The 14,484-nt window shown below is 40.3% G+C and overlaps 1 protein-coding gene across 3 annotated transcripts in view; it reads right to left on the minus strand.

Annotated features, from left to right (window-relative positions):
* The window catches only part of zbtb47b (zinc finger and BTB domain containing 47b), a 34,619-nt gene extending 23,235 nt beyond the window's left edge, over positions 1-11,384 (minus strand). For all 3 annotated transcript variants that reach the window (XR_009389883.1, XR_009389882.1, XM_059326643.1), the window contains exon 1: positions 11,196-11,384. Coding sequence is in view for 1 of the 3 variants with exons in the window: in XM_059326643.1 (XP_059182626.1) it covers positions 11,196-11,198 (3 nt within the window). In the remaining 2 variants the exon portion in view is untranslated. The remainder of the gene's footprint in view (positions 1-11,195) is intronic.
* Between the last annotated feature and the right edge of the window lie 3,100 nt (positions 11,385-14,484).

Consider the following 14,484-nt stretch of genomic DNA (forward strand, 5'->3'; position numbering starts at 1 on the left):
TCTTTCATTTTAAACCGACCTATTACTGATGTTATCGTGGCCGGTGGCCCGCATTAATGTTGGCCGTGTTATTATTAGCCATTAGCCGCAGCTAGCAATTAAAGGCTGACGTCACGTTAATGATTATAAACAACGTAAATAAATAAATCAGGCACGTAGTATGCCCATATTACGTTAATTGACACAGTGTCAGTATACATAAGCATAGAGTTCATAAGTTTACATAAATGTTGGTGACTGAAAAGTGTTATTTTCTCTCTTGAAGTCCCAGAATGAAGCAGAGAAAAGTCGACCTGCAACCAAACAGCAACACACACAGCCGAAAATATTGTTCTAATTGTTATTGTTTACTGTACTTATTTATTTATTGCACTACCTCAGACCTGAAGCTTGTTATCATAGTTGCAGTTTCTTTTTGCACAACTGTTTTTTATTATAAATATTTAACCGGTGGTTTTGTTAATTTTTACATGTTGCATTTTTCCTGTTAATAAAAATATTTCTGTTAAATTTTGGGGTCTTTGTTTTTATCCTTGTGGTATTGAAAATGGCACAGAGTATCGAATATTTTCCTGAGTATCGGTATCGAGTTGAAAATTTTAGTATCGTGACAACCCTAGTAGGAACAAATAACTTATGTGGCCGATTGAGTTGGACTTTGTGGATTAAATTACATCACAAACAAGTGCAACTTGCTACCAGCCAAATGTGAAACTGTGAATATGTCTCTCAACTTGGAAACTACCATCAGGAACAAAAAGAGATCATCCTCAGCCACAAAGAAATAAAATCCCATGAGCACATGCCCGGCCCCTCTTGTCACCCGGCGGGGAGGTGGGGGGGTCGGGGGCTCTGCCACTTCCACCCACGGAGAACTTCAACCTACAGTAAAGAGCACACTCAGCAGCCCTCTTCACAGCGAGAGCTCCCACTGAGAGGCCCGACGCAGGGCTCGACGTGACTGACACCCGGAGGAAGGAGAGTGGGCACCGTGTCAGGCCTCATCTCACTCACTGGCACGGAGATGGTAGGAGAGCAGAACACACATACACACACACGAATCCCTGAGTCATCATCAGTGCAGACGAGAGCAAAGCATGACAGCCCCGAATACAAACTCTCCACAAAGAGATCACCCAGTTACAACAGCAAGTTTGGCCTCACAGAAACGTCAGAGTGCTTTTTTTTTTACGTGGCGGGATATGGATCAGGTCACGAGTAAACACAAGCAAACAGAACGGGACAAGGGCATGTCATTTCTGGCGGAGTCCAATCAGACAGCCATTAAAAAGTCATCAGGGTAATGACTGACACTGTGTCCTCTGTGTGCTCACCAGACCTTCCCCGCTGCTGACGGCAAACGACAGACAGACAGGTTTAGTCCCCGAGAAGTCGAGCCAGAGGAGTGAATTCTGATTCTCTGGGTGAGAACAGTCGCTTAATCCTGGTGGTGTTATCTGGTCTGGGATACAGGCTGAGCAAGACTGGCATGGAGGGAAAGCAGTCTGCCAAGTTGTCTCCCTGATTTCAGTGTTTATGTCTAGTCATGGAAGGATTACTGAACGGGCCTGTTGGGTACTAGCCCAGGGGCCCGAGGTTTCATGGGTCCGTTGGTCCAGGTTTACTGTAGAGTACTAGTACAAAGGGGCATGGAACAACCACAGTGAGATGCAAATAACTAAAGAAGATGCAAAACAGCAACAGAGAGATGCAAAAACAAAAAAGAGAGACAAAATGAACATAGAGACAAAATGGCTACAAAGAGAGGTAAAACAATTACTGCTAAACTTTTAACTGCTAAAAGACGCAACCCCCCAAGAAAACAACAAACAAAAACAAAACAGCAGAGATGCATAACAACCACAAAGACACAGACAAACCACAAAGCATTGCAAAAACAACAATAGGACGCAAAACAACCACAAATAGACTAAAACAACCACAAAAGACATAAAACAATCAAAAGAGAAGTAAAAACAACCACAAATAGACGTAAAACGACCACAGAGAGACACAACAAAAACAAAAAGAGAGGCAATATGATGACAAAAGTATGCAAAATGACATGTAGACGCAGACTAACCACAAAGTGTGGCAAAATGACGACAAAGAGAGGTAAAACAACCACAAAGTAGCACAAAACGTTCACAAAAAGATGCAAAATGACCACAAAGAGACATTAAACAACCAAAAAGAGTGACAATTACATGACAAAATGATGCAAAACGACCTCAAAGACACACAAAACAACCACACATAGACGTAAAACAGCCACAGAGACATAAAACAACCAAAAAGAGAGGCTTGCAGACCACAAATCGGGGGAAAATGATGACAAAGAGTGGTAAAACAACCATAAAGGAGGACAAAACGTTCACAAAAAGATGCAAAATGACCACAATGAGATGCAAAACAAGCAAAAAAAAGAGAGACACACAAAACAATACACAAAACAGCCAGTCTTTTAGTTTGGGTGTCTTGCTCTTATGTATGAGAGGTGAGGGTCTGCGAGGTGGTGGGGGGCCTTTTATATGTCTGTGCTGTCTCAAATCCGGCCGTGTGTCTAGTGGAAGATTTCTCCTCTGTCTGCAGTCTGCACTCCCTCCTCTCCTCTCCTCTTTAAATCCAATCAGCACAGAGACCCAGCACTGACCTTGAGGTAGAGGAAGCATATACAGTAGCAGATGCACGAGCACACCCAGCCACACGTCTGCAACCCTGACCGCCAATGCATGCGTACCTGCATCATAATCATGCATTTGTGCCCACGTCAGTAAACAGAGTAAAGAAATGTGGCGTGTGTGATGATGACACTGCTGATGCATGCAGAGAGAGGCTCTAAATGTGCCTGCACTCACACTATCCCGTTATCAAACATGTTGCTCTTGCATAGTTGTGCCAGATTGGTTGTAGCGCAAGTGACAAGGTCTCACTTTTAACAAGCCCTGCGGTGATCATTGCAGCACTATGATAAAAAATGCGAATAAAAATCAATGTTCAATGACTGAAAGGGGAGCCACAGCAGCGGGTGGCAGTATTCTCACTGCTGAGGTCACACATGGCACGGTCATATGCACAGGCACATTAAAGTGGAGTTTAATACTCACTGGGAAGGCACTGTTCAGCTCATAAGAACGGCATGAAGGCGGACAGGCACACCTTGTGATATTAGAATCATATAATCCAGTAAATTAGTGGTGCATGTGATGCAGATTGATGGTAAATCACCTAAGCTGTATTATAAGAGTCTCTTGGAAATCTGAATTTAAAACTAGACATGACAACTTCATAGGCTACTAAACACACGTATTACCTTGATATCTGGCTAAATACGCCACTCTGGTTCGCCAGCTAGTCTGTCTGCTGTTTAGTGCTCGGCACGTAATTAACAGTGGATTTTAAGAATGTTTTAGAGACACAAGGGAGAGCAGTAAATCAAAATAGTAATGTGCTGTGCTGTGCTGTAAAATTAAAATAGCTCAAAGGTGCTATAGCGAAGCGAATAAAATATATACAGCGAGAGGAAAGTACTTTTTTGATCGCATTTGAATCATGCAATGACTTACATGTGATGTTTGTCAATTTGAAAGATAATTTTGCAAAGCAAGAAAGTTGTAAAACTGTTGAAAGAATTAGACTGTGAAAATATGTAATGAGAAAGACTACACACCCAAAAGTCATGCAAGTGTAGGGCTGTGAGTGACGAAACTGGTTTTTTATCTTTGCGGTGAAAAACGTTTGTGGTTTAAGACTAACGCCTCTGCCATGAGTGCAGTGTCTATTTCGAGACTTTGGTAATAAATCTATTTTGACAAACCCAATTTTCTCATGTTGAAACCAGTCTTTGTTGTTGTTGTTGTTGTGAGTCGTCCATTAGCAATCCTCATGATGCCCTGGGTTCAACCTGTGTTTCTGACTTGGCATTTGTGTGAAAAAAACCCCTCTAATTTTAACAGCATTGCACACTGGGAAAAAGAGAAGATTGAGTCCATCAACACAGCCTTGTCCTCTCTGTTCTTTGCTTCCCGCCTGACAAAAAGACCAGGAATTGTAATATAACGTTAGTTGAAGCTAAGTTACCCAACTAGCTAGCAAGCAATGAACATGTTGGTAATTTTTATTGTGTAAGTAGGGCTGTCCTTAACAAACTTCCCATGCTAAATATCATGGCACAATTCAAATGACACTTATCGTCTCTTTGCTGCTGACCTCTGCACTGCAAAAAAAGAAAAGTTGCGTGAAAATTTCAAGGCAACAAACTTCGATAAAATTTTAAGTTAACTAAACTAAATATTTTAAGTTTTGTTCTCGAGTTTGCTCAACTCTGAATTCCTCTGAATTTTTGTCAAGTCAACTGTAAGTTGTACTAACTCATAATTTTACATTCTAAGTTATACTTTTAATCCTTACTTCTGCTAACTTCTGCAATGTGCTGAATTGGCACGATTGTAACGCCGCTATGAAATGTCAGCTAATGTTGCGACTAAAATTTTGAGTTAGCATTGATACGCTAATGGCTACTCTTGTAGCTGTAACAAGCAGCGCCGCTAGCACCAGTTAGCCGCTAGCATCAGTTAGTCGCTAGCTTTCGCTAATGACCGAATTTCACCGCTTTCCCGCATTTCACAACAAAGAAATAAGAGTTAGTAGAACTATTGTCCCTTGTTTTGAACCCCAAATTAAAGATATAAGTAACAACAACTCACAAACTAGTTTTTGAGCAGACAACTGACTTCCTTTGTTATGCTAACTTACATTATTGCCCTAAATGTCAATAATTTATATTTCCAAGTTTTACCAACTTAAATCACTGTTTTAGGCCAAAAAATACAAGTTGGCTTTTTTGCAGCGTTCACATACTATTTTTTAATCCGAAATAAGGTCTCATGTGTGACACCGGAGAGGTAGGGACTTTGCCTCTCTATAGGCTACACCTCTTTATAGATTCTGGTGATAATTCTCCAGGTCAATCAGTCAGAGCCAGAGTTCCTATAAAAATATTGACTACAGCTGATTCAAGGTTAAGGAGGGATTATCCTCAAACATTATGTAAGCACACAGAAGTTACTCAAAAAAATAACCTGCTGATGATCACTAATTAAACCTCTTGTAAGTTATTGATGAATATTTGCCGGTGTAAAAGAGAAATCTATATGACAAACTGAACTGCCGTAACATAAGAAAACTGAGTGAGAATTCAGGTAAAATGTACAGCAGGACAATTTGAGATATAGCAAATCCTAAATTACTTTAAAATGAGCTGCTGGTTATTCAGTTTTCTCTTTCCACTACTTTAGCTAATTATTTTATTCCCCTCAGCCTATTAAAACATTTAACTTTCTTAACCACAGCATTCACTGCTGGCTGCAATTAATAAAGACAATATTATCAGCATTAGTGCTGCTCTAATCCGAGACATCCAATCTCCCCTCCACACTGTAGGCTTTTCCCTGTCCTAATCTAGCAGTTTGGACTTGCCCCAGCCGTGCCCTGGCGGAGCTCTCCAACCAGCTTCCACCATTAGATTTAAATACATTTCCATCTATATGTTAATGCAACCACAGGTGACAAGTCAATCTACAACTGATACGCGTTTACCCGAGCATGAAATTGGGATGCACAAACAAAAATAAGGATGAGAACAGCATGAGCAGCATCTTGGCGACGTACAGAACATTAAAATTTGACAGCGTGAGCAGGATTGCCTCAGCTGCATGATCTGCAAAGTCCTTTTCCCGGCTTGTCCTTTGAACATGACGGACAACGGTGCGTTCCGTCGGTTTTGGTGAAGCTGGGGACTGTATGTGTGCGTGTTGGCCAATCAGAGGTGATGTTGAAAGGAGACATCAACCGGCGTTCGTCGGGAGTTGAGACGACTCTGACGAGCAGTTGGATAATCAAAGGAGCTGCCTGGAGGGGGGTGTGGAGGGGGGGGGGGGGGGCAGCGATGAGGTTAGAGCGTCCGCACTGAAGCTCTGCCAGGAAGTTTGTGTCTGGGCCAATGAGCTGGGAGAGGAAGCGCTGAGTCAGGAAGCCTGGCCAAGAGAGAGGCCCGTGGTGCTGGCATCTCCTCCTCACACACACACGTTACAACGCTTCACACACCACCGCTCTGCTGGAGTCATAACACACTGTTCCCAAGCCAGCAAACGCACGCGCATGTGCACAACGGCGCACACACACTCGCCCGCTGTGCATGCATTCATCAGTAAACACAAAGATGTGACGCCAAATACCTGTGGCACAATAGAGGGTGGTGGAGGGTTGTACAAACAAGATATTTGTAAAATATTAAGCAGGAAAAAAATTAAATCCAGAGGGGCGAAATCGGATTTGTCCAAATATACGACATAAGGAGTGAAAGATGCACCTTTGAAGTGATCTATTAGAGACAAAAGATCATTCTGATGTGCAGCAGCGAGCAGGTGCAGACATACCCGAGGGCAATTACACGGGATGAAACTGTGATATCTTCATTATCCCTTTCATAGCATGACACACCGAGAGAAGAGGCTAACACAAGAGCTCCTTATCAGAGGAATCTCTCCGGTGTGCCAATACTCTTTCTGTGTGTGTGTGTGTGTGTGTGTGTATGTGTGTGTGTGTGGAGGCAGTTGATATGTTTGATGAGAAGGTCAGAGAGGACGAAGAGGAAAAAGAGGTAGAGGAGGAGCATCGGCTTTCTATAGCCGCAACCAATCAATGGACGACAGAGAAATGATGAATATGAGTTTAAAGGAATAGTTCAACATTTTGGGAGGATGTTTTGCTTTCTGGTGGAGAGTTGGACTAAAAGATTGAAGCCACTCTCATGACATGTACATTTAATATGGAGCTACAGATAGCAACCACTTAGCTTAGATAAGCACAAACATTGGAAACAGGGGTAAACCGCTAGCTTGACAAACGGTAACAAAATCCCCCTACCAGCGTCTCAATTTGGCGTCGTACGGTGGGTTATGTGCCGGACTGCTTCTTGGCTGGGAGCAGTAACTTCCTGAAGAAACTGTATGGCACATAACTTCTATAAAACAGCACATTTTTTTTATTGATTCAGATTCCCCCAGTTTACGGTCTTTATGCTAAGCTAACCCACAGAGAGTTTGCATTGTTTCAAGGGGCTCACTGTACTCCCTAGTGGCTGTCGCAAAAAATGTATGTGGAGATTTAAATATTATCTATGTATTTTTTACAATAACACAAAACTACTAAATCTGACTAATTCTGTGGTCTGGTCGCCTGCATGCCGTCCTCCACCGTGGCGAGGAACCCAGCTGTCTTCTAGAGACCGCCAGCTTCCAATTCCGCCTCGCTTACCCTCTCGGGGATAGTTGAGGGGCAGGAACAACATCCTTGTCTTCAAACAACAGAGCCATCCGAATAAGACCTCAGTTCATATGAGATATATTAATATTACTAAGTAGAGAAAACTAACCAGGATTCTCTCATTAGCCAAGCCAAAAGGGAAGAGCAGAGCGCCAAATCGGCATGCGATTGCCGGTCTGGGAAAATGTGGTGTATGGAAAACCGAAGCCTAATATCATGAGTGGGCCTGAGTGCTTCTGATTGAGGCCAGGCACATTATTATGGATCCCACTACTGCTTTTGGCTAGGCCGGCCCTGCGTGGCATTGAATCGCTAAGACTGGCCAGGCGTCCATGCTTGTGCGAGGTACCAGTACCTGATTCATGCAGGTACTATTCCCTCACTAATAGGCTATCCCAACCTAATTGACCAGGTCAATGCCAAAGCTACACAGAGCACAGCATTGGGATTTATAATCAATGGCTCATCATGCTGGGTCCAGTCTTATAATTCTTGCAATATTCCATCATTCATTGGGCATATTTGTCTGGATATGAAAATACACCTGCTGGTTTCTTGATTATTAATTTAAATGCCTCTGTTGTACACAGTACTTTGCTCTAGATATGTTTTTTAACCCGCAAACTTAAAAAAAACTGCAACTATGAGCAGTGGTATCAATTATTATTAGTTATTTCTGCTGTAAATGAAATAAGATTTCCCAAAATGTCGAACTATTCCTTTAAAAAGGTAAAGAAATATGCAATAAATTATTAGTTTTAGTTTTAGTTTTAATACTGTGTTGGTTAAGGATTCCTTTTTTCAAAAACTGATCCGTGCATATATTTTCAGACACAGATAAACAATAAACAAAGATATAACCCCTGCAAAAGATTAATCTGTGTGTACAACTACACATAAAACAAATATTTGTGATGCCTGAGATCAAGGATCCCTACTTTCCGGCTTGGCAATTCTCTGAAAACAGCATGGAAACTCATTCCCATCTGCTTTAAAGCTCCTCCTAAGTCTCTCTCTCTCTCTCTGGCCTGGATTCAGCTAAAAGCTATAAGAACACTTTAGATGGGAAACTCTTAATATCTTTAAATGCCTGACAATGAAAGGCTAATAGAAATCCTCATATCGAGTTGTTCCAAAAGAAAAAGCTGTTTGGCCTCTTTGATAATAGAGTTCAAAGTCATTTTTTGAAAAAGTGCCACAGGGGGTTAAATGAGAGTAACTGTTTTTGCCAGATGAAAAGACACTGATGCCGGCTGGCCCTGTTGAGAAACAATAAAAAGGTGGATTCAAACAAAGAGTACAATCACTTTGACTAAACTTGTGCCATTTTAACCAACAAGAAGACAAGAAACCTTATAGAAGCTGAGGAAGTTTGACCTTGCTCTCTGCAGTCTTGTCCACTGTTCTTAATCTCAGGGGCATAAATTAGCAGCACCTACAGTATGGTCCCAGTTTCCAAGGAGAGCGGCCTCCCACCAGGAGCCGAGGATGTCTGCTGGAGTTTGTTGCCGGGGCTCGGGAATGGCTGCACTTGTCACAAGGACTAAAGACAGTTTCCTCGCTCAGCACCCAGAGACAGTGACGCCTCAAAGTCAAGGGTGGGCAGGAATGCCCTGAATAGGCAGTTACGTAAAACTCACAGCACCCTGTGAGGATAGAGAAGGAGCTACTCAGGACCTGACAATGCTCGCTGAAATTAAACAGTGGCAGATGGCCCAAAGTGTGCAGTATAAACATCTAACGGGTGCAGGGAAGGGAGGCAGATTTACCTTTCCACAAGTCCACCAAATTAACAGAAAAACAATCACTCAAATAAGGGAATGGACAGATTATGAGTCATGTAGAAGCACCACAACTCTCCACAAAACAACACAAAACAATACAACCACACCAATTGTCTTTTCTAGTCGTTTTGTGTCTCTTTATAGTAATGTTGGGCCGTACTCATTTCAAGTCCCTTTCTTTTCCATCTTTTTGCATCCATTTTTACTAGTTTTTGTTTCTTTGTCATCTTTTTAAGTCTTGTCATACTTGTTGTGTCTCTTTGTACTAATTTAGCATCTTTTTGTAGTTGTTGTGTTGTTTGGACCCGAAAACAGGCCAGTGGTGTTGTATGGTTTTTAACGATTCAATGACAATAAAGGCATTGTATTCTAATCATGATCATGAATCATGATCATTGCATGTGTCCTGGATATATTAATAGTTATACGTATATATTTTGGTTATATATCCTACTTCAAATGTACTGTTTTAACCATTTCATTACAAACATCAGGCCTAAATACGACATACAATTCCGGAGTTTGTACATAAATGTTAATTTAGTAAATAAAAACTTTTTTCATGTAACTATTTGTACAAATCAAATTGTATGCAAATACAATATTGCATATAAAACCAATGTGAAATCTGTTGGCCTACAGATTAAATCAAATAATGAAAGCATTAAGACACAATGTAAGAAAAATCAGAAGTGCCTGTAATCAGCACTTTCTAGACATTTTGTGTATCTTATTGTTGTTGTTTTTTTACTTTCCAACACAAAACAAACAGACACTAGAGGCCCTGGTCCAAGGGCCCCCTGACCCCTCGGGCCCCTGGGCCTGTGCCCGGTAGGCCCATTCAGTAATCCATCCCTGAATAAGGGAGTTTACGGATATGAGGCTATTGATAAAAACAAAATTAGCGGGGACTAATCCGCTTTTGATGTCAACAAAGTAATTGCAGAAATTATCTGGGGCATGTTTACCAAAACAGTCAAAAGATACAGTATCTCTGATCACCGGCGCACTGCATTCACCAGGCACACTTTGCACTTTGTCTATTGCAGCTTAGTCTCACGCACGCACACAGAAAAAGAAAAATGCAGATAGATAAAAGAGAAGAAAAACACAGCAAAACCTCTCTCCCTCTCTGCTCCCACCAGAAGCCACCCAGCGAGCACCAGGGCTAACCCCGCTGACCTGACCCAGATATTAACCCAAGCCTCCAGATGTGAACGCGCGCTGGGATTACTCCACCACTGCATCAAGCTCCACATGCTTTCCTAATGAGGCATCCTAATATGACCCTGGAGACAGAGCGGACTGTCTGCCTCACTATCTGCCTCTATTCCCATATCAGTCTGTCTGTGCACAATTATCTTTGTATAATGTAAACAGACTCAAAACATCATGGAGTCTGGTTGAACATGCTAGTTAATGATGGTCACAGAGGAATATTAGCTTGTAAAAGTGAATCAAAAGAAACTGCAGCAGAAAAAAAAACACACCATAAAATGCAACATTAGCTAATAAAACAGTGCAGATTTGCCATAAACATTGTGATTCAATGTGCATTTAATTGCATTATTCGACACTTTGTCCAAATTTGATATTCTTCAAGCACTGCCTTGAGTGTCACCTGCAAAAAAGTGAAGTTATTGAGAAATAAAGAGTGACATCTACTCCTCTATCACTGAGGAGAATCTCTAATTTATGCATAAAGACTAGCAAACTTGTCCTGCACTGTGTGTTGGAGAAAAGGAGTTTCACTCATCCTGTCCACATTTGCACCAGTCACGACCTGAGCCCTTTAGCAGGAGCGCCCTGATATGAAAGAATTTAACTCCTTCTCTGCATCAATGTAGCTATTGTAGCCATTGCATTCTTTCAGCAGCTTCAATTTCCAACTTGTGCCGTGTCGGCAAGTTACAAACTTCAGGATACAAAGCACGAAATACACGGTGCGACAGCCGGTGGTACGAACACACAACGAGACACAAGTGTGGTAAGTTTGATCGGCCTGCTAAGTAGCTCAAATTTGCAAGAGATCAAAGAGGGACACAAAAAATAAACAAAAATGCTGCGCTCTCCTCTGTAGCCTACCATTTTGATCCAGCGTTTCGAGGCTCAAAGGAGTCCCAGAATAACTCCTTTCGCACCAGTTTTCTCCTCGCCATGAAAATGACCGTTGAATTGTCACATTTCTTCAGTTTTTGCCTTATCCTCAATCTTTTTTCCCCCCGTGCTGCTGTAGCATTCAGACAGACAAAAATGCAGAGGCTGCTTTTGCAGAAGGAATTGGTGATTGGAGCTCGGGGATCATATGGGCTTTTTGTCAGACGTTTTTAAAGGGACACGGTACTGTTTAACGTGGAGTTGCGAGACAGGCGCATTTCTTTGTACTGGACTTGGATTTTTTTGTCTTGGCGTGAGCAGGGGGGACTGGGAAGGACACGCAGCAGCCATATGGCGCAAAACCAGGGTGCGCTTCCTCTCACCGTGCGCTCCTGCAACCGCGTGACGTCACACGCCAGGCAGACAGATGCAGAGGTCAGAAAGTTCATTCATTTCCCATGTTGCACAAGTCACTCTAACTTAATTTACAAAATATAAAAACACTGTGTTGTGCCTTATATCAGGACAATCAACATTAATACATTTCACAATCATTGTCTGAACGGGATGTTGTTGTATCTGCATACAGTTTATTTCTAACCACTAAAGACAGCAAATGGCAAATTATAATTTAATGTCTCACACTCCCTTAAAAACATTGGTAGAGATGTAACAATACGTCAATCTAGACTGAATTCAGTTATCAAGAATCCAATATCACAGATGCAAACTGAAAATATCAATGCATATATTATACGCCTTTATTTTGAAAATCCCACTTCATAGTTTTTTTTTATTAAAAAGAATATAGATTCTCATTTATATGTCTGGAAGAGCTCAGTAATGAAATTGTCAAATAATACTTTAGTTGCTTGATGCAAATGTATCTGATAAATAAATAAATGGGAATATGATATTGTCTCTTATCGATCACAGGCCCCTGAATTGAATCATATCGTGGCAGATTTTGTGATATCAGCAAATATTGTATTGTTGTCCAGGGAATCTAATATTGTGATAAAACGTCTGTTTTGTAATCCTCACCTTACCATTTAAGCATAATATAAACTTGAATAATAATGGCGTTACAGCTATACATTCACTTGGGCCTCCACATTAATGCAGGTGTCACAAAAGGCCCCTATAATTTCATTTCATATTGTGATTTAGTGGTGCATACAGTTTTAATAAACAAATGACCAAAACCTTAAAAATATACAAGTTATTTAAATTGTGTATTATTATTATTATATTATTATTTTTAAGAGTAAAACATAAAATACTTAATTAATATTTATTCATATTATTATATTTATATATCACATTTTTTTACACACTTTTCTATATTTTCAGTTTTGTTTTTTTTATCTGATCAACAGTCCAAAATACAAAGATATTCATTTTTACCACTATAAACCACGATAAATATTACAAATGACCTAAACAATCAATTATCTAAATCATTGGCTTATAATTTCTGTCACAAAACGTGGAGCCTTGCTGCCTCCGGAGGGGTCTGGGGCCCCGGTGTGAATAGTTGGCCAGTTAGTAATTCAGCCTTGTCTTGAACACCCCTGAAGGATCCCTGGACCCCACTGCCATTGCTCACTCCTGAGCAGACTGTATGGAGCAGAAGTCAATACGCTCATAACAAGGTGGGAAAAAAATTGATCGCAACCCGAAGCAGGTCCCATTAATCATTTCATGTCCACGACTCAGCTGAGCCCACAGCATCAATGTGGACACAGAGGAGACTGACAAAAAGCCTAAAACACATTTCGTATTAAGATGTTTTCTAGTCTAAGCAATGCCTATGGTATGTGGATGTGTAAACAAGGTACTCATGTAGTTTGGATTGCCCTCACAGCAAAAAAAGTGTTCAATATTTCATATCTTGTGCGGTTAAACATTTCAGACAAGGAAAAATTGAAGAGGAAAAATTCTGTGAAAAGAAAACCATCTATTTCCCAAAAAGTGACAGCAGGCTAATGATTTTTCCTCATGAAACCTCAGGCATTGAACTCAAATAAAGCTTTCTGAAAGGAGCCTGAAAATCATATTTTGAGCCACATGAAACACCTGCTTGTTAAACAGGGGACACATTGTGTAAAGGGAACATGAATCCAATTCTGTATCCGTGATTAAAAGGTAAGGCATGTTTGACAACCTTTCTGACTTCTGTTTACGAGTCCCAGTTTATGACCATGGTGTGGACATGAATTGTAATGAGTTTGTCTGTTTGCAAATGAAAAACATTACAAATAGCGATATTTACACAAAGTTTCACATTCATATATTCAGACACACATATATACTGACACGAACATAGATTAAAAATAAAGAAAAAGCCTGTGTCCATTATAACAAGCTAAAAAACCTTCATGCAGGATTCCTAAACCCTTTTCAAAATCAATTTCAAGCACTTTCAAGCTTTTCCAGCACCTTACAGCTGTGGTAAATTTCATTTTTACATACATTCCATGCAGTAGACTGATTATTTAACATATTCACATTATATTAGATATTATTGTGCTATAAATAACCAAAATTGTGTTTCATAATAGCATTCTACAGAAGGGTGACAAAAAAACAAACAAGTTTCATGCTTTTATTGTATCACCTGTTTATAAGTAGACATGGCATCCTTTATTAGAGGACTTCAAGCCCTTTATTCAAAACCCAAGCACTTTTCAAACATTGAAAACACCACATTGAAATTCAAGATTATAGGAATTCCAGCACCTGCAAGAATTATCCCTTTTTTTTAATCAAAAAGTGATATTCTCTTGTCAGATTGTTTATTTTTTACCCAATTTTTTTTTACAAAAGAAAGACAAAAGTAAGATAAAATATTAATTTAATCAGAAACCAAAATATATTTTCTTCCATAAACCAATTTATCATCTATTGATCTATCAGATATGTCGTCTATTACTGCTTTAGGCTCTCCTGTTAAATACAAACTTGAGCATCTTGCAAAAGTCGCCAAATAACTTGTGAAATATATATATTTTAAAACAGTGTATGCAAAGTAATTTAAAATGCTTTAAATTGCCTTTTTGTCAGCATCAAATCTATTTTACCCATGTGTGCAGAACTGCTATAAAACTGCATGCTTGTATGATTTGTATGAGAGCCACCCATACAGAACAGCACCACCTGCACTCCTGTGCTTGCAGATATAAAAATGGACATTTACTGTAGCTATTCAATAGAATCTGTGTCTGACGGTTTCTAGCATGCAGCTCACAAAAGCTTCTAGGAGAGATGAGAGCTC

Source organism: Centropristis striata, chromosome 23 (genome assembly GCF_030273125.1).
Source record: "Centropristis striata isolate RG_2023a ecotype Rhode Island chromosome 23, C.striata_1.0, whole genome shotgun sequence".
Classification (NCBI taxonomy): domain Eukaryota; kingdom Metazoa; phylum Chordata; class Actinopteri; order Perciformes; family Serranidae; genus Centropristis; species Centropristis striata.